The sequence below is a fragment of the Drosophila erecta genome, unplaced genomic scaffold (assembly GCF_003286155.1).
Source record: "Drosophila erecta strain 14021-0224.00,06,07 unplaced genomic scaffold, DereRS2 tig00000055-arrow-pilon, whole genome shotgun sequence".
Lineage (NCBI taxonomy): Eukaryota > Metazoa > Arthropoda > Insecta > Diptera > Drosophilidae > Drosophila > Drosophila erecta.
The window spans coordinates 2,943,139-2,967,652 of NW_020825200.1; the positions used below are offsets into that span (position 1 = coordinate 2,943,139).

The window sequence follows — 24,514 nt, forward strand, 5'->3', positions numbered from 1 at the left end:
TTCCGCCTATGATGCCATGGCGTTCTGCCTCTTCCCCCAATGATTCATTCATGGGTTGCCCACTCAGTATATCTTTACTCATCTCCGGCGGTCCGAGCAACCACCGCTGGCACTCGGCGCTGGCACCACCGAACGCTAACCCACCGCACCACCACCCACAACCCACAACCCATCACCCAGCACACGGAACACCACCACCCACAACCCACCACAAGTGCTCTGTGCAGCGAAATGCATGACGCAGATGGCAATGGAAGGTATCTGGGTAGGATGGTAGGCTGGGGTGCTGGCCACTCAGGGGTTTTCTAGCCAAAGTGGCGCGTTCTCTAAAGCCTTATCTCCCCAAAGGACCAATTGCGCTGTTAGTACCATGCTAGAAGGGATGACAGTACATATATTTAGACTTTGCAGAACAACGGGATGCGAATGATACAATTTAGCATAGGTAATAAATAAGTATTCCAGCAAAATGCTCATACAAGCATCTGTTGTGCCACAAGTATAGACGCTAGATTGACATATCTGATGGGGTTTTGGGTGGAGTACCGACACCGAGACTGAAAGTGGGGTGCGTAAAGGCCTATTTGGGGCATTTCAGATGCAGCCTCGCAGTGGCAACGGCTGTCCTCCCTCGTCCCTCATCCTTCTGCCTGCCGGCGGAAGAATGTCCACTCACATGTCACGGTTGTGTTGAGGCACCACCGAGGACCCGGACCCACTGACGATGGCACCACAGCACCGTTGCCAAGTCAGATGGTATTGGAAATCGAAGACAATGGGGCTGGCTGCTTAAATTCATTTTAATAATTGCGTGTAAGCCGCCCGTTGACGCAGGTGAAACGCAGGTGAGCAGGTGAGCCAGGCCAGCATATCTGGTAGCGTCGTGTCGCGTAGCTTCGCGTCCATGTGGCCCGGCACTCGTGTGGAAACATTAGCACATGCCGGGAAAACGAGACTCGACTCGGAAAGTGTCCAATGCGATCGTCTGTGCTAGCGCTAGATATGAAGAATCCCGAGAGGCCAGCGGCCAAGCGAATCGCCCATCTAGCAACAGTCTAACAATCACTCTAATCGAGTCGTAAACCTGTTCATGTTGTTCTACCAAACCGTCTTGTGTACCTAGGCGCTAAAAGGGACGGCCCATGATGGCTATTTTTATGCGCTACAATTGAATTTGTATCTGAACGTGGAGTTTTGCTACTGCTCATACCTTGCTTTCCATATTAATAATATAGCTTTCAAAAGAACAGAGTGTTCTCTGAAAAACCTAACAACCTGACTAGAGATCTATAAGCACCACCTTAAGCTGAGAGAGCAGAAAACTTAATCGCCGTGGATACAAGTTGATGTGTGTGTTTTAGATACACATGCTTGAGCGTCTGGCTATCGATTGTTTGCATTGAGATTTGTTCTCACCTTTATGCTACAGCAAATTAATGACGCAACGTGTAGGTGCACTGGGAGAAATTCTTGGGGCAGGTCAGTGACGACATACGGTCGGAAAAATACGCAGCTAGAGGGAAAATCCCAAACAATCTTGCGTTAGTTTAGGGTCCGAAGGGGCCATAAAACTACAGAATCGACAGATGTTTGTATTCCAGGAAGAAGGACCATCTTTTCATTGTTGCCTGCCCGAACCTTCCTTATCGCCTGGATTTTTAACCGATGCATAACCTTGAAGTAGCCCGATAACTCGAGAAATTGGCACAAGTTGTCCCCAGGCATTCGGTCCCACAGGCCCGATGAGCACTACGATTCGTATCGCGAGAGACCCACCATTCTTGGGTGAACCATCGCCGAGCCACTCGAACGGATACTGAGAGCTGGGCGGGCGGAAAGTGCGAAGACAGCCAGAAAACAATGGAAAGCACATGAAATCACCAGCGAAATGGAGACGCAAATCGGCTTATCAAGCAGCAGGGCAGCGATGTTCAGGCAAAAAGTCATCGCCGCTCCTCAAATATGTGATAACTCAATGGACGACGGCCCACGATTACAGGTGTTTACGTTTACCGTGCCGCCTCGGCTGGGATGCCTCGGAACAGGTTCGCCGGCTTTAATTAGCGATCCGCCTGTCGGCAGTCGTCCGCTCGCTCTGTCGTCGACCGTATTATTCAGATTACCAACTATATAGCCTACGTATTCGTATTTGCCTTTGCTTTCGCACGAAAATAGCTGAAAGCGTGAGAGGCTGGCGAATCGAAGCTCGACTGTTGGATACCCGGTAAACTGGAACCCGGTGGTTATTCCATATTGTTGATTTCCCTGATTTCCTACCTGAAATAACACAGCTTCCGGTTGAATTCCTCTACCTAATTGGTTGTTATTCTGCTCGATAGTGTGCACATTTTGAATGAACTTGAAGATCAACCTCCAGCTGATTGCCCCACTGATAACACAGATGTATAAAGAAGAGCAGTACACATCGAGCACGTTGGCTACCAGGTGATATGGGCGATATGTTATAGCCCACTCGGCAGTTCCAGTTCCCTATATATATTCGGCAATTCCTGAGCCCACTGGGTTCGTGTGGCGAACGAAACCATCAAATGGTCGAACCACAAGTGCGGGATCAACAGAAAGATTGGCACATGAAAAAAGAAACAAGGGTGGACCCAGTTCGACTAGTGATAGGCATTGGCATTAAGTGGAGTCGAAGTCTTTGTTGGAGCCAAGAGAACTTGAGGAAGTTTATTATTTCTGGAGTTTAGCGATTTAGAAAACTAACCCTTAATGATTTTCGAAACCTATGGGGTGGAAAATTGATTCCTTCAGTTCAAAAATAATTTGTTACTTTTAAGACGCATAGTCCCTGAATATAGCATTTCCGAATTGCGTGCATTTAAATAGTTAGAATCTCAAAAATAGCTCCCCGCTTTCCTGGGCCGCGAAAATCACCTGCTTCCCCACACGTTACCAATCAATTGACCCCAATCCGCGACGACATTGCGTCCCACGCTGGTCCACTCTATAAATACGAATGCCGTGCTGAGTACAACACACAGCACACACATCTGCATCTGCGGCAACAATGCTGCAACACTTCTTCCCATCGGCAACATCCACATCCACTGTTCTGTTCTGCGTTGTTCTGTTCCACCGACGAACGGTCAAAACGCCACAGAGTGACTGACTGCACCACACACACCATACACCACCACCACCGCCGCGACCAACCCCCAGACCCCGCCCCTAAGCCCACAAGCGCACCACTGGCGCGCGCAATTTTCAAATTTACCGCCAAACGCGCCCACAACCGTACTCACGGAACCCAAGCAAATTTTGTATGGAATTAATCAGGAAACCCACTCAACTTGTCATTTACGGATCTCGTTTTGATCGCAGCGCCTCGGGAAAAGTTTCAAAATTAAGCGGATACCGTCAGCTATAGCCTCGATCGGTCTCTGAACCGATCTGAACAAAGGTATTTGAGTTATAGGCGAAAATGTGTGCAACCGATTTGGCGCAAGAAGAAGCATGCGACAATTTCTAGCCATCCAACGGACGGCAAGCTCAGTCTTGTACGAACCGTCGACGGGAGCACATATCGGTGGTTAGCAAACCAAAGGCAAACGGATATTCCATACATCAGTGAGGCCTACGAGTAAATCCTTTTGCCTGCCGTAGCGCCGCCTGATATATGGCAGCTCCTATAGCTACATATACTATATAGATACCATATTATCAGAAAATCACCGCAAAATAATATTCCTAAAAATCCAACGCTCCCTCTGGGCTGTTGTTGTTGTCTTCTCTCTGCGCTGCCGCCATCGACTGCGGCTGTACAAATGCCGCGTCGCTTTTTTGAGTGTATTGTATGGGCCAATGGCGTGGGAAAGAGAGAAAGCGAGAGAGTGTCGTAACAAATTTGCAGAGAGCGAGAGAGAGAGAGAGAGTGCAGAAGAGAGCACCAAAAGAAGGTTACTCTCGCCGCGAGAGGCAGTGCTTAAATAGACGGCCCGCAGCTGAATCGCATTCAGTGTGTTTTTGTACTTCGTGCGGTGCGGTTCTCTCTATCTCTCTCTCGCCTTCCCCGAATATTTTGCGCTGGTTTTTTGTCAACAACAAGACAACCCACAAAACCAAACCGAATTGTTCTCTATATAACGCAGAAACTGAATAGTTCCGAAAAAACTCAAAGAAACCCATCAAATATGTCGGCTGCTACGGAACAACAGAACAACGGTGATGTGGCCGTGGAGAAGGTGGCGGCGGATGATGTGTCTGCTGTCAAGGACGATCTCAAGGCGAAGGCGGCCGCCGAGGATAAGGCCGCTGCTGCCGATGCCGCCGGCGACGCGGCCGACAACGGCACGTCAAAGGACGGCGAGGATGCCGCCGATGCCGCCGCCGCCGCTGCCCCCGCAAAGGAATCCGTGAAAGGCACCAAGAGGCCAGCAGAAGTGAGTACTGAACTACAAGCATAGCTAGTTGTTTACGCGGTAAAACCAAAACGAGGCGGCCCCTAATGATTCACTCCAATCCAATATGCGAGTAGCACATCTTGTTCAGGGAAAAATTCTAGAAATAGATATACACACGTTTTTCGGAACAGCGCACTCTCTCACTGGCTTACATATGCCCCAAAAGAGAATGTGAGAGCGTATATCTGCTCGGTTGCGCGTTTGTGTTGTTTACGATTAACCAAGATGATTGCGGGTCCGGCAATCAAAGATTATTGTTGTTAGGTTCAAATCGAGGTTAGGAGGGCCGTACTTATATAGGCGGGGAGTACAGTTAGCCAGCAGGGCCTTTTCTTTGTGGGGTGGGTAATGTGTTTTTAATAAACCCATAGGTCATTAGCATTGACGTGTTCGCTGAAAAGCTGAAAAGCATTACACAGCAATAGATACATTATGGCTATAACTCATACGCTTGGCCTTATTTATCAGTCACTGGGGCTACGGGAATTGCAATTGCAAATATAAACGCAAACTCAACGCCAACGATGCCAATGCACTCTCTCAATGAAAACACACATTGCCGGCCGGTAAATTACTCGTCATGTTTGGCCGCTTTATTTTTGGTTAGTATCGCCAAGAGCACGCGGTATTCGAACAAGTTTTGGGGGCCTGAAGCAGTCGCATTCCATAATCGCGTAGCACATTTCTTGATAAAAATAAAATAGTTCGGACAGTAAGGCAGATAAATTGGCAAATCAAGCGCTTTTCTCAGACTCAAACTCGAAATAAAAATGTACAGTTTAACGGGAGCGTGCTCTCACTCTTTCTCTCTCCCCGGAGAAAGATAGATACAAATAGAGAGCGAGAGCGAGGCCGAACTCTCCCTCGTAATTTGTATACACACCGTTTTGTCTGTTTGCGTATGTGCTTACATTTATCTTTCACTTTTTTTCCGCTCCGCTTTATGCGTATTTAGTTTAGTACATAAAACAAGACAGCTATACAGGGTGTCTCAAAAGTTAGTTGGGTTTCTTCGGGATGTAACGATGTAATGATGATCGTAAATTAATCAATTGATAATGTTGGGTAAGGATGAGTACTTAGTGGTACAGTAACACATTGCATAGATTTCCAGATTAATCCTTTTGATTTTGTACCTAAATATATATTATAATTCCACTAAGGAAACTTCAAAATAAAGTTCTGAGTTTAATCAAGTTACATTGATTACCCATTTGTAACCCCAGAATGTAGAATCGCAGTAACTCTTGGACTTAGATACACCCTGTTCGTCTTAATCCTCCATTGCCCTTTTCTTGAGTTCTGGGTCTCGTGACTTATGCTGTAAGCTAAGTGAGAGAAAGGGGCGATGGGTGGGTGGCCATTAATTTTGCACATTTTTCCACAGTCCGATTGTTTTTCGCTTCTTCCGCTTTGTAACAGCCTGGTAAATAGGGCCCTTGTATTGCGGCTTCTCTTCGACTTGTGAACGTGACCGCCTATATACTGCCATAAACCATATACCATTATGTGTATCTTGTTGTTGGTTGGTCAGCGGCAAAAGTTAAACCCACGCATGTTGTTGTTTTGCGCCTTTTTTCGCTGCCGACGTCGCTGCAGCAGCTGTCGTTCGGATGGATGTGAGTGAGAGCGAGAGATTCATTCATGCAGTTCAGGTACAGTTTACAGTGCTGCGGATTCAGATACTCTCTCTCTCTCTGCGGCACTCTCTTGCGCTCTCTCGCCCGCTCTCTATTTTACAGGGCACGCTTCGATTCGTATCACACGGATGCGGATACATATGTCGCTGCCGGCGTCGTCGCTTATTTATTTTTTTTTTTTTCGTTTTGTCCCCCCCCTTATGTAGTAAATATGTCGCCTTGTACATACAGAGCACAGATCTAACACGGCTGCACTTGTAATCCGCTCTCTCGCGTAGTCTCTCTTTCTCTCTGTCTCTTTTTGCCGCAGCGAATTACATTGGCGCGCGCATTTTTCAAATGTTTTTTTACGGCGAAAATAACGATTTTCGTCGCTGCTTGTTTTGTGGGCTGAAAATATACATTTTATGACTATGTACACACGCACGGCAAGTTAAGAGGGGTATTGGATGCCCTTGATCAAGGAGATGTGTGGGTTTGAGTTGGGCGCGTAGGTCCATTTCGATGAACTCCTGATTTCCCCTGATTTCTTCTAGTTCTTCTAGCTCTAGAGCACTAATAGTGCTTAAAGTAGAGTAAACCAAAAGAACTCTACTAGTAGAGTAAACCAAAAGAACTCTACTAACTTTCTCTCTATTTTGCACTCTTCCAGGCCAAATCCGCAGAATCAAAGAAGGCTAAGAAGGCAGCGGCCGCCGATGGAGATTCCGATGAGGAAGAGGCTCTGGAGGAAATCATCGAGGGCGACAGTGAAATCGAGAGCGACGAGTACGACATCCCCTACGATGGTGAGGAGGATGACATTGAATGTGATGGTGAGTTTCTGGAAACCCTTTCTTTTTCACATAAATCTAATCCTCGGATTTGTCCTTACTTTGCGCAGATGATGATGATGATAATGATGACGGTTCCGGCTCGGACGATCAGGCGTAATAATAATGTAGTCAAAAATACAAACAAAAACAAACAAAAATTTAAATTAATAATAAATAAAAGTTACAAGCAAAAACAAAACAAAAAAAATATAATAATAAACCAACAACCAGAAAATAAACCACAACAAGGAGAAGGAGGAGGAGAAAAAAAACACAAAAAAATCGCAAAAGTATATAATTTTTATGTTTAAGAAATAATTTTTTATTTCTTACCTTATTTTAATTGTATTTTATGTGTACTTTTTTTATAAAAAACTACAAAACAAACAAAAATTGTAATTGAAGGCATTTTCGTATAAACGCAACCTATACGGAATCCAACAAAAAGTAAACATCCCCACTATATACAAGAACAAAACAAAACCAAAATCTTTCTTTCCTTTAACTCATAAGTCCTAATTTAAACGCCCAGTTTATGCGTAAAACAAAATATACAAAGATTTCAAATGTAGCGTAAACGAAGACCGTGAATTAAACACAGATACACACCCACACACATACACAATATTCAAATTCATTATTAAATTAGACGTTACATTTGTGAATGATCGAAAGAAGCAAAAATACAAAAGTGAACATTTGAAATGAAAAAGAAACGGCAAATGCAATTAAATACAAAACAAATAAAACATAAAAATTGTATTTAAATAAATCGCAAAAATCATTGAAGCCCCATACTCAACCAGCATTCAATGACACTCAAGTTTTAGCTATGGTTTCAAAATTTTCGCGCCCACTGTGGCCACAGTCACCCGAATTTCCCAAACCCAAGGCACTGGGACTTACTTGGTCTTCGCTTTTGGGGCAAAAACAAGAAAAAAAAACATCGGGAAGTTTGAGTTCTATACTTCTGTTTCGTTTCAGCATTTAACTATAAACTATGACTAATCTTAAGTACTTATGTCAGTATTAAAGCGAGGGGTTTATTATTCTGTTGATAAGTTGTGCGAGCGAATCGATGATAAGTCTAATTCATTTGTAAATTGTAAAAAACCAACTCGAGAATCGAATAATGAGCAAGAAAATAAACTTTTAATGTTACATGTATCTATTAGTAAGGGTATCCAAAAACTATTTATACACAACCCCGTACGAGTTCTCAGAATATAACGACTGATATTTGAAAACGAATTGTGCCCAGCTGGTCATAATCAAGGCACTCGACACTGAAACCACCCAACCACCATCCTCCAATCCAACCGATTTGTCCCGGATAGACATCCACATATACACACAGACCACCCACTGACCCAGATCCAAACGCCAGAGGCTTAAAGCTGGTATTAGTTACCAGCAACTGAATAACTGAATAATTGAATATGCAATAAAACCAATATGCCCAAGATAAATGAGCCGATTTGATACTGATAAAACATTAGCGCAACCACAGACAATGTTAAAGAACTATGCATTTTTGTAAATACCAATTACTCATGTATCTGCTTAGGGCGAAAAGAACATCTACTAGCGCGGAAGGGCAGAAGACAGAACCACGAATCGAAAATGAGAATATGAAACAATTTTGAACGATGAAATAAAGTATTGTAATTACGTAAAAGCGAAAACCGTACGTATATACCTATTGGCATCTATAAGATGCCAATAAAAAGTTTGTTTCAATTGCTTTCAGCCATTTTGGGTGGGGCAATCCACCTCCTTTTGGTGTGCTACGGGTAGGAGTTGTTATCCAGGAGCATGTAGGTACATAATTCATTGATTGGCCCCTACGTTAAGCCGATCCATCCCTCCTCCCATTGTTCATGTTTGTATCCGGGGGTTGACAGGCTGGTTCCCACAATCCTCCCTATAGAAGACGAAATTTAGTAAGGGATGATGTAGATATTCAATAGGAAAGTTTCCCTTGATTACGTACCTTTTTTGGACTGAAAATCGATTACCTTTATCACATGCCAATTAAAAAACGGATGAGTAAATGTTGCTTGGAAATTCGTGCCCCTTTTAAAGTCTTCCGTATTTGAATTCAAATTTAAGCGCCAAAATATCCGATGCTAGCTCCTCAAAGCTTAAATAGAGCTTTTTAGATTTCTCTACGAGTAAAGGGTATACAAATCACTGGTTTCATAAACCATTTATTTGAATCATTTCAATTTTTATTAAAATTATTCTCCATATTGTGAAGTATAAAATTTAAGAATAAACTTGAATGGTTACCTTCTATTTAAAATACAACTTTAATTTGATACTATTGCCAGAGTCATGACGCTGCGGAGGACCTGGTGACCTTCAGTATGTACAGATGCTCGCCAGGAATGCGTCGCTCCATGAACTTAACAGCCCGGAACTCGAGGCCCTCTAAATATTTGATAATTTCCTCAGGCTTGTTCTCCCGCAGTAGGAGTAAGTAGAGAACGCCTCGAGGCGATAGAATGTCATCCAGTTGCTTCAGTAGAATGTCCGTGACGCGTCGCCCGTCTTGTCCACCAGCCCAGGAGAAAACGAGGTTGCGATCCGTTGAGGACTCGCTGTGGGAATCGAAGTGTTGCGTTTGCAACTCCGCATCACTGGTGACCACATAGGGCGGGTTGAAGAGCAGCACGTCCACTGATTGCGGGCGCAGTGCATCCGCTAGGCTGCAGCGAATGCTATCCAAGCGCGCTCCATTCCGAGTCGCAGTTCTTCGGGTGGCATTGCAGGCTTTGGGATTGATATCCGTGGCTAGGCACAGCGAAAAGCCAGCCAGTTTCTTAGCCAGCGCCGTGATGATAACTCCCGAACCCGAGCCCAGTTCCACGCAAAGATGCGGCTGTAGCTGCTCCAGGTACTCCAGATCCTTTTCCAGGGCATCCAGCAGCAGGAACGAGTCCTCCGCTGGCTCGTAAACGTGTTCAAAGTCCTCCAGGCTCAAGTGGTCGGTGTAGGGCGTCTCCATGACGGTCAGTATTTAGGTTTAGGATATGTTGGTGCTGAGCGCGGAGTCCAGGAGCGCCTGTCGCCGGCGCTGCTCCTTCTCTATCAGCTTGTGCAGACCCGTGAGCCGCTCCTGGCTGGTCACCAACACGTTACTGATGACCGTCACCTTGTGCTTCACGTTCAGCAGCTCCTTCACCTTGTCCGCGAACTCGGGTATCTGACTCTGCGCCTTTTCGATGTCCCTCAGCTGGGCGGCCAGTGCGTCCAGTTGGCCACGGAGCTCCGCCTGCAACTGGATGGTGGAGGCCACGCGCTCGTCCAGCCGCTCGATGGTCGGCTTGAAGAGATTGGTGATGCCCTCGGCGAGGATGTCACGCGTGGGATTCGTGCAGAAGTTCTCCGTGTTCTCCTCCAAGGAAGTGACGGTGCTGTCCGAATCCATTGCAGAATTCTGATCAGAAAACGAATTGGAGATGTTGTTAAGAGCCCCCAATGGTATCGATGAATCGAATATTTACGGGTGGCAAGTATTTCGATAGTCACACAAGGTATTTTATTGCTAAAATGTCATAAGCATATGGTAAATTGCTTTTAAAAGTTATCAGACGTTTAGACAAATTAAAAATTGGCTTATGTCGAATATATAATAATTCCTTTCATTAGCTTTAATATTTAAAGTAGTTGACAACCCTGTGGCATTCACGGAGTCCTTCAGACTATCGGACGTGCACATTCCGAAGTTATCGCACGCCACCTCCTTGCGTTATCGATACACGGGATGTACGCACTCAGCCATCGCTAATAAAGTATAATAATAAGTAATTAAGAAAATTTATGCGCTGATTAAAGCTGCCGATGAAATGGATACGTACTCGGTGGACGTGGTGTACCAAGCGATCAGCGCCCTCTTCCAGGGCAACAACCCCAAGGAGCAGGAAAAGGCCAACAAATGGCTGCAGGACTTCCAGAAGTCGGTGAGTGATAGTCGCCCGGTGTACGAAACCTCCCTGCAATGGCTAAGTTTTTTGTTGGAATCATTTAAAGATCTATTCTTGGACGATTGCGGACGAGCTGTTGCACCAAAAGCGAGACCTCCACGCCAACTACTTTGCTGCCCAGACAATGCGGAACAAGATCCAGAACTCCTTCAGCGAACTGCCACCGCACACACACGAGTCTCTGCGGGATTCCCTGATCACACACATAGGCCAGATCGACGAGCAGACGGACAATGTGATTGTGACACAGCTCAGTTTGGCGGTCGCTGATCTGGCCCTGCTGATGGCCAGTTGGCGGGAGCCGATCAACGATCTCCTGGTAACACTGGCGCCGCATCAGTGCGCCATCTGGCCCCTGCTGGAGGTGCTCAAGGTGCTGCCCGAGGAAATAGACTCCCGGTATCTGCGGCTGGGCGCCAACCGGCGCGAGGAAGTGCACAAGCAGCTGGACGCCAGCGCAGAGTGCGTCCTGAAGTTCCTGTGCATGTGCCTACAGCGGGAGGATCTCGACCAGCAGCGCGTGTGGAATGCAGCGTTGCGCACCTACAGTGCCTGGCTGGTGATCCATGCCTTTCCCGTCTCGCATGTGTACAATAACGCCCTCACCCAGCTGGCCTTCCGGTTGCTCTCGCTGCCGGAGACTACTGGAAAGCTGCACGACAATGCCACGGAGTGCGTGTGTGCCTTGCTCTCCTGCATAAACACACGACAGGATAGTGCCAGTGAACCGGAGTCCTCCTTCGAGGCACAGGTCTTCGGAGCTGTCTGCATGCTGGAGACTCCCTATCACTTGAGTGTGGCGCACGAGGACACCGATAAGACGATCAACTATTGCAGGATTTTCACTTCGTTGTGCGATGCCTTCTTCTACGATTTATTGGCTGATGCCCACAAGCCACACTTCAGTTTGAAAGGACTGGATCTGGTGCTACTTTGTGTCGGACACTTCGACTACGAGGTGGCCGAGATCACCTTCCACCTATGGTACAAGCTCAGCGAGGATCTCTTCCAGCGCAACGAGGATAAGCTGACGGCTCTATTCCGGCCGCACATTGAGCGGCTGATAAGCGCCCTGTTTCGCCACTCGCAGATGGAAAGCGACCACGATGGTCTCATCGAGGAGAACAACAATTTCTTTGTGAGTGTGTGATTCATAGACATTTAGAAGCTCACTTTTTACAGATTTCTTTGAAGTTTCGTATCTTCAATGAATAAGCTATTTTATTTCATCAGGTTGTCAAATTATTAATTGCTGGGAAGGTGTAAGCCAACTAGGCATTTATGTGTAGAACCGGTTTATTTTGAAATGAAGCTAGCTTAGTTCTCTACTTTTACAACTTCAACTCGCAAAACAATAGAGACTTTATATTTATAGTTTCGCCTAATGTTTGATAACATTTTTACTAAGCTTAAAACTATTTAACTTTCAGGACTTTCGACGCAAGGTCTCAGATCTGATAAAAGACGTGGCCTTTATCGTGGGATCCGGTGCGTGCTTTAAGCAAATGTTTCATATCCTGCAAGCACCAGAGACTACGTGGGAGTCCACGGAGGCAGCACTGTTCATTATGCAGAATGTAGCCAAAAATATACTGCCGTACGTATGAAACTGTGTGGTACAATATCAGATTTACAATACTTACCTTGCAGAGATGAGAACGAGGTGATCCCCAAGGTGGTGGAGGCGATTCTTAATATGTCGGAGCAAACGCACATAGCAGTTAGGTACACGGCGATTCTTCTGATCGGGGAACTGTGCGACTGGATTGAGAACCATGCTGAATCCCTGGAGGCAGTGCTCAACTTTCTGCTCTACGCCCTGCAGCAGAAGAATGGCTTGGCGCCAGCTGCGGCCATTGCATTGACCTCCATTTGCTCCGCCTGCCGACAGAAGATGGTGTGCCACATCAGTGGTCTTGTGGAGATCGCTCGCAGTCTGGACAGCTTTCAAATAAACAACGATGTGGCAATAGGATTGCTAAAGGGCATATCTCTTATACTGACTCGCCTGCCACGCGAGCAACTGCAGCCTGCTCTGCGGGAAATCGTCGGCTTCCAGCTGCAACCGCTGGCTCAACTGGTGGACAGCACTGGAGGTAGTGCTCAAAAGGGAGAGCGCACCGATCCCGTTTACTGGATAGACCGCGCCTGCGCCATTATCCGACACACAAATCCCGACGTTCCCGACAACGTGGAACACCCCACGGTAGCTATTCTGAACGACGCCTGGCAGCTGATATCACGGGTGATGGATAAGTACCAGAGCGACCTACGTATCATGGAGCGCACCTGCCGACTGATTCGCTACGGCATTCGGATGGTGAGAAAGCAAGCGATGCTGCTCGTGGAACCGCTGATCAAACAAATGGTGGTGCTGTATGCTGTGCAGCACCACAGTTGCTTCCTCTACGTGGGCTCCATACTGGTGGATGAGTTCGCAAAGTCCAGCGAGTGCATTGGCGGACTGTTGGAGATGCTTCAGGCATTTATTGAACCCACCTTTGGCCTGCTGCAGATGGAGAACGGCCTGAAAAATAACCCAGACACAGTGGATGATTTCTTTCGTTTGGCATCGCGTTATTTGGACTGTTGTCCCCACCAACTGCTCCAGAGCAGTCTCATCACGCCGATCTTCCAGTGCGCTTTAATAGCCTGCTCATTGGACCACCGCGAGGCGAACTCCTCCGTGATGAAGTTCTTTATCAACCTGTTGGTTTGGGGCAGATCGAATAACCACAGCCGAAATGCCGAGTGCCGTCCCTTGGTGGTGGAGCTGGCGAGTCAGCATGGCGGAGCTCTGGTGATGAACTTGATACAAGCTTCGGTCTTTGAACTGCACTCCTACATGCTGGTGGATGTGGCCGAGGTGCTCCACGAACTGAAGCAGGTGGTGGGCAACGAGCGGATGCAGCCGTTCCTGGCCCAGGCGCTAGAGGCACTGCCCAAAAAGAACAGCGGTGGCTACGTGACAGCCACGCAGCAGCAGCTGGACGAATTCAGCAGCACAGTTCTGAGGTGAGGTTTTGCCAACATACGCTTTGCATTAGCTTCAACTTAATTTCTTCTTGCAGAGCGGACACAACGAAAGCAATTTCTCAAGCCTTGAAAACCTTCACGCGACTCTTCCGCTAATCAGATAGACGGATAGAGATGGATTTGGTTGATTCTGTACATTTTGAATGATGTATGTAATGTGGCAAGGGTGCTAGGAATTTGTTAAAAACGCACGTACCCCTCTATTTATAATATAGTTGAATCGATTGTTTGACGTAATAAGTTATATATAATTTGTATTGTACACTTTGAGTGCGGTCAAGAGATCCTCACAGAATTTAGCAATAAGTTAATTACATAATAGGGCACTCCTAGGTGTAAGTTTAAACCCTAAAATGACTCAGAAACAAACATAGGCATAAAGCAAACCATTAAATATATACCACTTAGATTTAATTGACCAAATTCGCCAGTTATCGTTTTCTGTTCTGAAAAATTACTTGAGTATAATATTTATTTATTGAAAAAAGCAATCACAAGGCATTGGGCTGGAAAAAAAAACCGGGAGCTGTGTTTGTTCGATTTGTCTGATGTTTCTTCAGGCTGATATGGAATTTTAGGCATGGATTTTGAGACAGTGCGTCATATACTTTCGATGATGCATTTGTGATTTACGTTGCGGAAAAGAGTGCACGGTTTAGTCACAACTCCCACTGGATACAAACTACAGAGAAGATATCAAACAATACGTAACATGAAACATAAATACGCTTAGACTAACCTTTAAGTTCCCAAAGCAGTACGTTACGAACATAACTTTCTTATATCGGATTACATATTAGTCGCAATATTAATGTAAGCTATCTATGTACGTAGACAATAACCAATTTTAGTTTAATTATTGTAAAATTTTCGATTGAGTTCTAAAAATTTGATTTAACATTTTAATTTGGAAATCACAGATTTGAAATAACGAATTAAACATTCAAACAAAAAAATTCAAACGTACGTTTTTCAAAATTGTTGGCTAAATTTGGCTGGGCTTTTGTGACACACTGTTCGCAAGAACAGACTACTTTGGAGGACAGCGTTGGTAACTAAAGGTTGATAAATACTCATTTCACCTTAAAACTAATTGCACACATTATCTAATTGCACTTTCCGCCTGACAACTACTACACAGAACTACAGAACAAAATATTAAACTAATGTATGAAAATTGTAGCGGAGATTCGCGATTCAAATTGTTTCAGTGCGAGGATCGATCTTATGAATAGCCTGCATGAGGCTCTCGGTGTTCGCCGTGTTGATGCCCTGCTTGGACATGTCAGTCAGTCGGTCGGTGATCGGCTTTTGGTCCTGGCCGCGCTGCCACCTGAAAGGATAAGATATTCAGATCAGCCTTTCTCAATGTAGAAAGATTCAATTGGACTCACCACAGGTGGGCGCAGGTGTGGAGCAGGGGAATGTACAGCGGCAGTAGATCAATATCGCACAACGTCTCAAAGCGACTCAGTGCCAAGAGGGCCCACCTCTCGGCCGCGTGATGAGGCACTGGGGATGAGGTGCAGGCAGCCACCAGACGGCAGAGTATTAAAAGCACCGGTCTTGATCGATTCATGTATATCTTGTTCAGCAAGCGGAAACAGTTCTCCAGAATGGGTATGGCCATCTCGTTACGCCGCTCATCCAGAAACTGGCATGCCCTGGTCAGTTCGTCGTGCTGCAGGAAGCGCAGAAAGTCCTCCGAGTCCCGGAGTTTCGCCTGGCTTGCCACATACGTGAGGAACGCCTCAAAGGCCGAACTCCGTTCGCCAATCAGCTCGGACTTAAAGTTGCCCATCAGTACCTTGGCTGGGAAGTACTTGTTGGCCATTTCTGCCGGATGCTGCCGCTTAAGGCCCAGATAAAGCTCCCGAAAGTCGGTGTAGCGGCGTTCAATCTTTGCCGGCTGAGTGTCCTCCGTGGCTCCATCCTGCTTTACAGTGAGCTCATAGACCACGAACCGCTTGATCTTCACATCCTCGCCGTCGGGAGGCATTATGTGGGCCAGCAAGATGTCAAAGTGGAGCACGGTGCTGCCATCTGTGGTCGGCTTGTATTCAGCACTAGCGGGTCGCTCCCAGACACCTAGGAAGATATAGACCACATTCGTCTTAGAGAGTTTCCACTGTGACCTACTGATGATCGTTTTTCCATGTACCTACATATTATGCAAATGTGAGATTATGGTTTTACCTTTTTGAAGTGCCTTATCTGATTCGGGAGGGGGAATGTCGAGGGCCGCCGCCTCGATGGCTGGGCTGTCCAGCTCATCCGGACCGGGTGGCTCCCCATCGAAGGAAGGCTGGTGGTGCGACCGCTTGGCCATCACGGCGTGAACTAGGGGAAAAGTAAAGAGCTCCAAATGAACGATGAACTGCTAATTGGAGGTTTCACTTTGCTTACTGGGCATATGGGTTCAGTGAATCTCTTTGTGATTTCTTACTGGGCTGCTGTTTTCGATCCGCAGCTGTGCACTTGCAGTTTGCTTCTGGTTTACGGCGGATTATGCGGTTGGCATAGTTGAGTCAATTTACAGTGACTAATTCCGCCCCAAACAAAAACATTGCAAGTGGGACGGAGGTCTTTGTTTTGTGCGTGTGAATTCCGCATAGGTGACTCTGGAACACCCTACGCGGGTATTGGTCTTAGAGACCATTTAAAACAACAATAATCTAAGCCTTTAACATTTATCCATAAATAGTACAGGGGTTATACTCAGTAAACTCAGTAAACCCAGCTTTTAGTAATACATATCGCGTTCTGATAGATAACTTTAGCAACAAGTTATTTTTTAATAACAGTGTACATATAGTAGGGTATGAAAACATTAGTGCTCTGCAATCTGGCAGCCTTAAAACTTCGTAAATTCAAAAGTGGTCTTGATTTACCCTTTCTGCAGTTCCGTTAATAAATTTCGTAAAGGCTGGCTTTGGTTTTTGGCAGTAAATTAAAGCAATGGGTATGTAATTGGGCAATGAAGCTAAGATTTAAAGATTGTCATTTGTTTGGACAATTCTCGCTATTTCGAAAACTTATAAACTTTAGCTTGACCCAAAAACTAATCAACTTCGCCCTGTTAGGTTATCTACACTATTAAAACGGACAGTGTGGCAGCCCCATAAGCACTACAAAAGCCTGGCAACTCTACGAGGGTTTCTGCTTCCTCTTTTCAAGTAAACCAAAACACCCACAGAAGAAAAGAAAACCAGGAATATTACAAAGAGAAGATGACGTTGCCCGAGTTTTTTGGCTGCACCTTCATCGCCTTCGGACCGCCCTTCGCCTTGTTCGTCTTCACCATCGCCAATGACCCGGTGCGGATCATCATTCTGATTGCGGCGGCATTCTTCTGGCTGCTTTCCCTGCTGATCTCTTCCCTGTGGTATGCCTTGATTCCGCTGAAGGAATTCCTGGCCTTCGGCGTGGTCTTCTCGGTGTGCTTCCAGGAGGGCTTTCGCTACATCATCTACAGGATCCTGCGCAGCACGGAGCAAGGATTGCATGCAGTGGCGGAGGACACGAGAGTGACGGATAACAAGCACATCCTGGCCTACGTCTCCGGCTTGGGATTCGGCATTATATCTGGGATGTTTGCACTGGTCAATGTGCTGGCTGATATGGTGAGTTCATCATAAATACGTAATATGCTTCAAGTAATTACATATATCGTTTTTCAGAGTGGTCCCGGCACAATGGGCTTGAAGGGCGGAACTGAGCTGTTCTTCGTTACCTCGGCTGCTCAGGCTTTGTCGATTATCCTGCTGCACACCTTCTGGAGCGTCATATTCTTTAACGCATTCGACACAAACAACTATATCCACATAGGCTATGTAGTGGGCAGCCACCTGTTCGTCTCCCTAATAACTCTGCTCAATGCCAATGAGCTTTATACGACCACCCTGCTGATAAACTACTTGGTCACCATACTTACGGGAGTCCTGGCGTTCCGGCTGGCTGGAGGAACCTCTCGCAGTTTCAGAAAATTCATAACATGCCAGTAAACAATCACTTAGTATTATCAGCCTAGTTAATAGCTTTTGTATAACAATATTAACAAAAATTACCTTGTGTATGCTCTATGGACTAAAATCCCTATTACTAAACGGATTTTTTTGAAAATACATACATATAACGAGTAAGAAAACATAGTCCTTTCGACTTTCCCAATAAATATACATAGACCTATGTTTAAGATACGTTCTTTTTAATGAGAGAAAACTACTAGTACTAAGAAGAGGCTTATTATGCCCTTAACTACTGACTATAGTCCATTTTCCTAACATTAATGCCGTAGTCAGCCAAAGCCGGCTGCAAATCCTCCATGGTCAGGGTGAACTTGCGGTCCTTGGCCTTCGATCCGCCGGGTGTATTGGTAGTTTGCATATGGGTACGGGCCTTCGAGTGCTGCAGTGCGTCGTCGATGATGTCCGACATGTACTTCTGGGCGGCGAGGCTAATCAGCCGAACTATGCGCTTGTCGTCCGACTGGAATCCTCCCATGTTCAGATAGTGCGAGGTCACCGCATCCGGAATCAATGGAGTATAGTCCTCCAGTTGCGACATGAAGTCGCTGAGATGAGAAGCTGGTGTAATCCTCTCCCGATCTCCTCCGCCTCCTGAGCTTCCATGGTTTCCATGACTGCCTGCGCCACCGGCGCTATTGTGATAAATAATTCCGAAATTGGAGCCCACCATTGTAGAAAAGTACAATACAAATTAAAGAGTGCAGAAGTAGTGATGGGAGATGCTCGTTATCGATGTACCGAAAGCGAATTGTTGCTGCCAGTGCTATCGATTTTTCTTACAGATCGCAATCGATTAATATACAACATACATACATACAAGCCAGCTGGGATAACAAACTTTTGGAAATAAATAACAAATAAGTGGAGAACAATGGCTTCCGATGGCGAGGACATTACTGTAACACCCGCAGAATCAGTGGTATCGGCCACGGACACCGAGGACGAGGAGACCGACACGCCAGCACTGCAGTCCGACGTGAATTCCGATGAGGAGGAACTGGACGTGGAGGAGGTGCCAGCGACAGTGGAGGACGCGGAGATGGATGAGCTGATGAAGCAGCTGGAGGACTACACGCCCACCATACCAGATGCCCTGACCATGCACGCCTTGAAAACGGTAGCTACATGCTGGAAACTACCTATTTTAGCATTATTTATATTCCATTAAACCTGCAGGCTGGCTTCTGCACAGTGGATCCCAAAATAGTGCGCCTCATCTCCGTGTCCGCGCAGAAATTTATCTCGGACATTGCCAACGACGCACTGCAGCACTGCAAGACGCGCACCACGAACATCCAGCATTCCAGTGGGCACAGTTCCAGCAAGGACAAGAAGAACCCCAAGGATAGGAAGTACACGCTGGCCATGGAGGACCTGGTTCCGGCTCTCGCCGACCATGGCATCACCATGCGCAAGCCCCAATACTTCGTTTAGGTTTAGTTAAGCTCCAAAATTTAAAATGTGCACATACAAATAACTATTTTCTTTCAAGATATAAAAACACTTTAGCGAGGCACTAGCTTTATTACACTAACTAGAAATTTGGAGCCACAATGTTAAAGAATTTGTTAGCCAGCTCAATGCCAAAGAAACAGGCAGCATTGGCGGGGAAGGCTCGGATCATAATGGGCGTCACGCCGCGGTACAAGGCCAGAGGTCCATCCTTGACAATAAGATCCTTGAAGACACTGCGGATGCCGTGCTTGTAAGTGCCTTCGGGAGCCGATTGTAGGCGGCTCTTCAACACATCGGCTGGCATTCCCAGAATCCAGTAGGCCATGCCGGCCACTCCACCGGCAAAAATCGTTGAGGCAGTGCTAATTTGGCCCGTCTCGGACTTCGATTTGGCCACATCCTGCAGAGCCTCGTAGACCAAGAAGTACAGCCCGTTGGCGGGCAAATCCCTGAGCATTGTGGCGCAGCTGCCCTTGAAGACGCTGCGTAGTCCACCCTCCTTGTACAGCTTGCCGGCACAGTCGATCATGCCGTTGTACTTGCGCTGGCCTCCCTGGCCCTGCTGCGTTTGCAGGAGCACTTTGATGCGCTCGCCAGGCGCCATTATCAGGGTGGAGAACAGGCCGGAGAAGGAGCCGGCCACGAAGATTTGCGGGTAAGTGAGTTTGGCGTCCTCGCCGCGCTGCTGCAGCCGCTTGCCCAGCGCATAGCCGGCGAAGCACATGGCAAAGATGGGAGCAACGCCCGTCAAGGGTGCGGACATGCCCTTGTACAGACCGCGGACGCCCTCATTCTTGATGGTCTTGGCCGCACAGTCGAAGGTTCCCTTGTACAAGGGCTGCTCTCCCGGCGCCGGACGCGGCATGGTTTGCAGGCGCACCTTGATGGTGTCCAGTGGATGGCCAGAGAGCACATTGCAGATTCCACCGAATCCGCCGGTCAGGAAGGACTTCACCGGATTCGCCTTGCGCTCCGCGGACACGTTCTCCGTGGTGGTCATGGCTACAGGTTGATTCTCCGTCACCGTCACGCCGGCAGCTTCTCGATTTGGGAACTACTGGTGTGTGGCTTCCTGACAAGTCAAGTGGATTATTGGAATTTGCACCTAGCCGATAGTTTCGAACTAATCTTGAGCATACTATAGCGATAAGGCGAGAGGCAACATTACGTCACAAAGTGCCGATGTCCCCCACAGATTCTTCGGATAAAGAATGCGCACTGATATCACCAATTATTGCCACGGAGGAACTTGATCTTCGTGTCAGCAGAGCAGTTTTACTGGTTTGAAGATCTTTATGATTTCCATATACTGCAGCAGGGTTCAAAGTCCGTCTATGTGCACCTAAGCTTTTTGCGGTTTTTACTGGCCCTACAGCCCTAATTAATTAAAGTTATCTATGGTACTAAAGTCTTCTGTATTTCCCTGTAAAAATGTTACTTGTTTTTTTATAAATTATAAATAACATTTTAAAGAACGCATGTGTGAGCATCCGAAATACCCTAAATTTTCCAGTCCGTGTGGATTGCTTGGAAACCCAGTTGGCAGCGCTCTTTCGATGTTCTTGTCAACCGGCCGGAATTTCTTTCGTGTTTTCAGGTGAGTTCGTGCAAAATTCGCTTAATTATCTAAAGTGCCGCGATTATATACTATATTTTGCGTGCAGCTCTCGCCAAGTAGCAACCTGCAGTGCTAGAATGGCGAGCGAAGTGGAAAAATCGCAAACGGCAGCTGCCAGCGAAGACACTATTTTCGGCAAGATTTTGCGCAAGGAGATCCCATGCAATTTCATCCACGAGGATGATAAGGTGAGATCACGGTCCACTTGGTCCACTTCTGAAGTGTATCTACACTTATAGCATCAGGCTAACCCTTCCAAACTTCCTCAGTGCGTTGCCTTCCATGATGTGAGCCCCCAGGCACCAACCCACTTCCTGGTGATCCCTCGTAAGCCCATTGCCCAACTTTCGCTGGCGGAGGATGGAGATGCCGATCTGCTGGGACATCTCATGCTGGTGGGCCGCAAGGTGGCCAAGGACCTTGGCCTCAAGGAGGGCTACCGCGTGGTCATCAACAATGGCAAGCACGGCGCCCAGTCCGTTTACCACTTGCATTTGCACTTCCTCGGCGGCCGCCAGATGCAGTGGCCACCAGGATAAGAAGCCTAGCTATAGCTGTAGCTGGCAGATCCAAGATCATTTCTACCCCCAGGGGTCTGTAAGCTCCAAGAGAATTATTGAAATAAATTGTGTAAAATACTAAAGAATGTTTCCAATCCATGAGCCTTGTACAAGATTCTTAAAGAAAGCTTCATTGAAAAACCAAAGAACAAACCATTAGTGTTTATTCCAATTCAAATAAAACGGCCTTAACTATGCTTACCATCCGCTAGAAACACGTAATACTACTTAATTTTTCAAAAAATATTAAAGTATTATTAGGAAACTAAAAAACACACAAGTGTCACAAGTGGCGGAAACTGAACAGTGGAAATCGCTCCTTGAACTCGACGACGCGGTTCAGGAAGCCGCGCAGTTTGCCCTGATTACGGCCCTTGTCCGCGAAGCTATCGGGATCCAGGCAGTTGACGAGGATCTCGTCGGCATCCAGCTGGTGGGCAATTCTGCCGCTTCGACGCAATGGTCGCCGGACCAGCTTATCCAGCTTGGTGCCCACCACCAGAATTGGGACATGGTGGCGTTTCAAAATGGATCGTGAGCGCCGATGGCGATGCTTGCAGATCAGCCGCAACGGATCGTACAGCCAATCGTGCAGACTGTCCTGGGAGCTCAGATCGAGCAGATTGTACACGAGGACAATGCCGTCAATATTCTTATAGAAGCTATCGCGTTGCTCGCGGCGCAAGCGCCAATCACTGTTCAGGTCGTAGAACTCCACAAAGTACAGGATATCAGTGGTGATGGGCGCACTCTGTGGATACGCATAGTTCTCGGAGCCCTCCGAGGAGGAGGACGTGGTCCAGGTGGGCGTGGGCGGCCAGATCACCGGCTTGGGATACTCATGCATCCGCACCTGCACACGCCACGAGCTCTCGCCAACGGTTCGCGAGGATGGAGTGGGCGTGATCTCGCTAGTGGCCAGCAAATTGGTCAAACTAGTCTTGCCCACACCTAAAAATATGAACAAAACACTATTTAGACCATCCAATGGATATATATACATATATATTCATGTAATCCCACCTCTGTCGCCCAACATCAGGATTCGAACTGTGGACACATCCTTGAACTGTTGCTGTCTCATATCGGTTTTTATCCCTGTGTTTTTAAGGTTCTGTGTTCGTGGCCTCAAAGTTTAGTACTACGTTTGGCCTTAACTCATTGGATCCTCGCCTACTCCGATCCAATTAACTTAAAAAGGACTGCAAGGGGATGGCACTATTAGTTATGGCACTTTAAGTGGCACACAGGGAGCTACAGTCAAATTGCCATCATTCAAAGTAGGCCTAGATTTGAATACCCGATTGAAATTGAATGCAGTAATCACAAAGCACAGTTGTAACTTGGTCGCGCACAAGTAATCGCTGCTATCGATAATGCTTCGCAAGCGTATCGAATGCTTCGATTAATTTCGCCTTTTCGAAAATATTCAACATCCGCAGAACAGTTTTCAAACTAAACTGACTTTGTAGCTCAATTGTGGAGAAGAACTATCCAGGTTTGGGAAAATATCAAAGTGTCAGCTTAATTTGCTCGAGATAAGCTGCGAGATAAGCTTAATTCTGTTTAAAATTCCTGACAATGTCCGAGCTTTAGCACACAAATAAAGGCACGCTGTTAGTTTTCAAACATTTGTTTATTGTTTATAAACATTCCTCTGTGTCGTTCACATCGCTAGTGTTTTACATAGATCGTCTATCTGTGGCTGTTGTCTTGGGGCTTTTTCTTTTGTGGGGGGTTAGTACGGTTTTGGCGAAATCTGGGGGCCCTTGGGCTCACCTGCGATTGCCGCCCACCGTGCACAGGTGTCAGAGTTGACCGGAGTGTGTGGGTGTGTGTGTTCGTGTGGGTGTGTGTTTTTGTTAAATTCTTTTGCCTCGGAAATAAAATGCTATGCTTGTCTTGCAATACAGTTGCACATTAGTGTGTGTATATATATTTGCAGTTTATTCAGTAATATTCTTCTTTAGCTTGCAACTCTCTGCTTGCAGAGCATCAATTTAAGATTCGTTTGGTAATAGCATTTAAAACATATACATATTACTATCATATATGGGTTTGCTTTAGTGTTATTCTTTGTTTTGCCATATAGTAAATATAATTTATTTAAAATTCAAAAACAGCTATAAACAGTTTATCGTAAACAACAAAACTCCGGAAAGAGTCATAAAATGATATCCGCGAGTGTAAGTGCTGGATGAGTTCCTGTACGTGTAGGTATATATGTATGTATGTAGGTATATAGTGTCTGGATCTGAACCGAGGGATGGATAGCTCCTGTGAAAAGTAATTGTGGACCTTATGTCCTGGTGTATATGTATGCATATCGCTCGGTTATGTGGATACTTATGTATTTATGTATATGCCGTATGCTGTGTTCATACTATGCGGTGCTGTCGATGGTTATGTATAATGTGGCTGCCCTCCTCCGATCCCTGGGTATATAAAATGATCCTATCGGAGGGCCTATCTCCTGCACTATGTATGTACTATGTTCGTATCTATGCATATAATGCGCACGCTAGGTGGCCAGATTAACTCATATCAACATCAAACATTGTTCTATATCTTGGGTCTGTTCAACCTATAACGCATATTTCTATATCTTGTATCTTGTATTTGTCGTTACTCATCTTTACTTATACTTTACTATACTCGATCCTTCCCTCAGGTGCGCTCTATATGTATACAAGCCCGAATCCACGAACTAGTGCCTCGTGCTCACTTTGACCAAAATAAATGCACTGGCTGACATTTTAAGGGGGATTCCCGGATCTCGCGGATTTTCCCAGTGGAAACGGACTGTAGCTATGGTGAAGTGTAGGATAATCGATCCAGATCCTTTGATCTTTCTCGATAGGGAATCCTAGATGCGGTTTTATGCTCTTGTCTGGTTGCTAAATGCATAATGCCTGATTTACCTCGAATATAAATTACATACATACATAT

General features: G+C 46.3%; 11 protein-coding genes across 12 annotated transcripts; 5 read left to right on the top strand and 6 right to left on the bottom strand.

Annotated features, from left to right (window-relative positions):
* Window positions 1-1,472: 1,472 nt before the first annotated feature.
* On the top strand, window positions 1,473-7,368 carry LOC6543088 (bacchus). Of its 2 annotated transcripts, XM_001968419.3 has the most exons (5): window positions 1,473-1,479; window positions 3,518-3,553; window positions 4,113-4,403; window positions 6,717-6,879; window positions 6,948-7,368. In XM_001968419.3, exons 3-5 carry the CDS (start codon window positions 4,155-4,157, stop codon window positions 6,995-6,997), a joined length of 462 nt encoding a protein of 153 aa, XP_001968455.1. In that variant the 5' UTR covers window positions 1,473-1,479; window positions 3,518-3,553; window positions 4,113-4,154; the 3' UTR covers window positions 6,998-7,368. The 2 variants fall into 2 exon arrangements, with proteins under 2 accessions (XP_001968455.1, XP_026835207.1); XM_026979406.1 differs by lacking the exon at window positions 6,948-7,368 and having other exon boundaries at window positions 4,113-4,442; window positions 6,717-6,788.
* A 1,738-nt stretch (window positions 7,369-9,106) lies between these two features.
* On the bottom strand, window positions 9,107-10,336 carry LOC6543306 (methyltransferase N6AMT1). The gene has a single exon (XM_001968420.2). The coding sequence runs from the start codon at window positions 9,887-9,889 to the stop codon at window positions 9,215-9,217; it is 675 nt and encodes a 224-aa protein (XP_001968456.1). The 5' UTR covers window positions 9,890-10,336; the 3' UTR covers window positions 9,107-9,214.
* On the bottom strand, window positions 9,107-10,367 carry LOC6543127 (SNAPIN protein homolog). The gene has a single exon (XM_001968421.3). The coding sequence runs from the start codon at window positions 10,310-10,312 to the stop codon at window positions 9,908-9,910; it is 405 nt and encodes a 134-aa protein (XP_001968457.1). The 5' UTR covers window positions 10,313-10,367; the 3' UTR covers window positions 9,107-9,907.
* Window positions 10,368-10,569: 202 nt separating this feature from the next.
* On the top strand, window positions 10,570-14,325 carry LOC6542706 (transportin-3). The gene is made up of 5 exons (XM_001968422.3): window positions 10,570-10,844; window positions 10,915-12,006; window positions 12,299-12,465; window positions 12,519-13,883; window positions 13,940-14,325. The coding sequence occupies exons 1-5, from the start codon at window positions 10,731-10,733 to the stop codon at window positions 13,998-14,000; spliced, it is 2,799 nt and encodes a 932-aa protein (XP_001968458.1). The 5' UTR covers window positions 10,570-10,730; the 3' UTR covers window positions 14,001-14,325.
* Window positions 14,326-14,797: 472 nt separating this feature from the next.
* Window positions 14,798-16,561, bottom strand: LOC6542789 (sorting nexin-21). Its single transcript, XM_001968423.3, has 4 exons — window positions 16,311-16,561; window positions 16,101-16,244; window positions 15,299-15,992; window positions 14,798-15,237 (listed from the first exon to the last, which is right to left on the bottom strand). Exons 1-4 carry the CDS (start codon window positions 16,315-16,317, stop codon window positions 15,102-15,104), a joined length of 981 nt encoding a protein of 326 aa, XP_001968459.1. The 5' UTR covers window positions 16,318-16,561; the 3' UTR covers window positions 14,798-15,101.
* Window positions 16,562-17,008: 447 nt separating this feature from the next.
* Window positions 17,009-18,051, top strand: LOC6542599 (gamma-secretase subunit Aph-1). The gene is made up of 2 exons (XM_001968424.3): window positions 17,009-17,527; window positions 17,585-18,051. The coding sequence occupies exons 1-2, from the start codon at window positions 17,135-17,137 to the stop codon at window positions 17,906-17,908; spliced, it is 717 nt and encodes a 238-aa protein (XP_001968460.1). The 5' UTR covers window positions 17,009-17,134; the 3' UTR covers window positions 17,909-18,051.
* Window positions 18,052-18,090: 39 nt separating this feature from the next.
* LOC6542308 (transcription initiation factor TFIID subunit 10b) lies at window positions 18,091-18,699 on the bottom strand. The gene has a single exon (XM_001968425.3). The coding sequence runs from the start codon at window positions 18,600-18,602 to the stop codon at window positions 18,162-18,164; it is 441 nt and encodes a 146-aa protein (XP_001968461.1). The 5' UTR covers window positions 18,603-18,699; the 3' UTR covers window positions 18,091-18,161.
* On the top strand, window positions 18,695-19,466 carry LOC6542199 (transcription initiation factor TFIID subunit 10). Its single transcript, XM_001968426.3, has 2 exons — window positions 18,695-19,049; window positions 19,109-19,466. The coding sequence occupies exons 1-2, from the start codon at window positions 18,804-18,806 to the stop codon at window positions 19,364-19,366; spliced, it is 504 nt and encodes a 167-aa protein (XP_001968462.1). The 5' UTR covers window positions 18,695-18,803; the 3' UTR covers window positions 19,367-19,466.
* LOC6542292 (congested-like trachea protein) lies at window positions 19,413-20,883 on the bottom strand. Its single transcript, XM_026979512.1, has 2 exons — window positions 20,527-20,883; window positions 19,413-20,459 (listed from the first exon to the last, which is right to left on the bottom strand). Exon 2 carries the CDS (start codon window positions 20,385-20,387, stop codon window positions 19,467-19,469), a length of 921 nt encoding a protein of 306 aa, XP_026835313.1. The 5' UTR covers window positions 20,388-20,459; window positions 20,527-20,883; the 3' UTR covers window positions 19,413-19,466.
* A 24-nt stretch (window positions 20,884-20,907) lies between these two features.
* On the top strand, window positions 20,908-21,662 carry LOC6542042 (histidine triad nucleotide-binding protein 1). Its single transcript, XM_001968428.3, has 3 exons — window positions 20,908-20,984; window positions 21,052-21,193; window positions 21,275-21,662. The coding sequence occupies exons 1-3, from the start codon at window positions 20,944-20,946 to the stop codon at window positions 21,542-21,544; spliced, it is 453 nt and encodes a 150-aa protein (XP_001968464.1). The 5' UTR covers window positions 20,908-20,943; the 3' UTR covers window positions 21,545-21,662.
* Window positions 21,663-21,796: 134 nt separating this feature from the next.
* LOC6542485 (rab-like protein 3) lies at window positions 21,797-22,738 on the bottom strand. Its single transcript, XM_001968429.3, has 2 exons — window positions 22,589-22,738; window positions 21,797-22,516 (listed from the first exon to the last, which is right to left on the bottom strand). Exons 1-2 carry the CDS (start codon window positions 22,647-22,649, stop codon window positions 21,849-21,851), a joined length of 729 nt encoding a protein of 242 aa, XP_001968465.1. The 5' UTR covers window positions 22,650-22,738; the 3' UTR covers window positions 21,797-21,848.
* Window positions 22,739-24,514: the final 1,776 nt, after the last annotated feature.

Coding starts and splice junctions, on each gene's coding strand:
- LOC6543127 (XM_001968421.3), bottom strand. CDS start 10,312: ATGGATTCGGACAGCACCGTCACTTCCTTGGAGGAGAACACGGAGAAC.
- LOC6542292 (XM_026979512.1), bottom strand. CDS start 20,387: ATGACCACCACGGAGAACGTGTCCGCGGAGCGCAAGGCGAATCCGGTG.
- LOC6542485 (XM_001968429.3), bottom strand. CDS start 22,649: ATGAGACAGCAACAGTTCAAGGATGTGTCCACAGTTCGAATCCTGATG. Junction 22,517..22,588: donor CCTGATGTTGGGCGACAGAG/GTGGGATTACAT, acceptor TCATATTTTTAG/GTGTGGGCAAGACTAGTTTG.
- LOC6542599 (XM_001968424.3), top strand. CDS start 17,135: ATGACGTTGCCCGAGTTTTTTGGCTGCACCTTCATCGCCTTCGGACCG. Junction 17,528..17,584: donor TCAATGTGCTGGCTGATATG/GTGAGTTCATCA, acceptor ATCGTTTTTCAG/AGTGGTCCCGGCACAATGGG.
- LOC6542199 (XM_001968426.3), top strand. CDS start 18,804: ATGGCTTCCGATGGCGAGGACATTACTGTAACACCCGCAGAATCAGTG. Junction 19,050..19,108: donor CCATGCACGCCTTGAAAACG/GTAGCTACATGC, acceptor TTAAACCTGCAG/GCTGGCTTCTGCACAGTGGA.
- LOC6542042 (XM_001968428.3), top strand. CDS start 20,944: ATGTTCTTGTCAACCGGCCGGAATTTCTTTCGTGTTTTCAG. Junction 20,985..21,051: donor AATTTCTTTCGTGTTTTCAG/GTGAGTTCGTGC, acceptor TTTTGCGTGCAG/CTCTCGCCAAGTAGCAACCT. Junction 21,194..21,274: donor TCATCCACGAGGATGATAAG/GTGAGATCACGG, acceptor AAACTTCCTCAG/TGCGTTGCCTTCCATGATGT.
- LOC6542789 (XM_001968423.3), bottom strand. Junction 15,993..16,100: donor AGATAAGGCACTTCAAAAAG/GTAAAACCATAA, acceptor ATATCTTCCTAG/GTGTCTGGGAGCGACCCGCT. Junction 15,238..15,298: donor CACACCTGCGCCCACCTGTG/GTGAGTCCAATT, acceptor TTATCCTTTCAG/GTGGCAGCGCGGCCAGGACC.
- LOC6542308 (XM_001968425.3), bottom strand. CDS start 18,602: ATGGTGGGCTCCAATTTCGGAATTATTTATCACAATAGCGCCGGTGGC.
- LOC6543306 (XM_001968420.2), bottom strand. CDS start 9,889: ATGGAGACGCCCTACACCGACCACTTGAGCCTGGAGGACTTTGAACAC.
- LOC6543088 (XM_001968419.3), top strand. CDS start 4,155: ATGTCGGCTGCTACGGAACAACAGAACAACGGTGATGTGGCCGTGGAG. Junction 4,404..6,716: donor GCACCAAGAGGCCAGCAGAA/GTGAGTACTGAA, acceptor GCACTCTTCCAG/GCCAAATCCGCAGAATCAAA. Junction 6,880..6,947: donor GGATGACATTGAATGTGATG/GTGAGTTTCTGG, acceptor TACTTTGCGCAG/ATGATGATGATGATAATGAT.
- LOC6542706 (XM_001968422.3), top strand. CDS start 10,731: ATGGATACGTACTCGGTGGACGTGGTGTACCAAGCGATCAGCGCCCTC. Junction 10,845..10,914: donor TGCAGGACTTCCAGAAGTCG/GTGAGTGATAGT, acceptor AATCATTTAAAG/ATCTATTCTTGGACGATTGC. Junction 12,466..12,518: donor GTAGCCAAAAATATACTGCC/GTACGTATGAAA, acceptor CTTACCTTGCAG/AGATGAGAACGAGGTGATCC.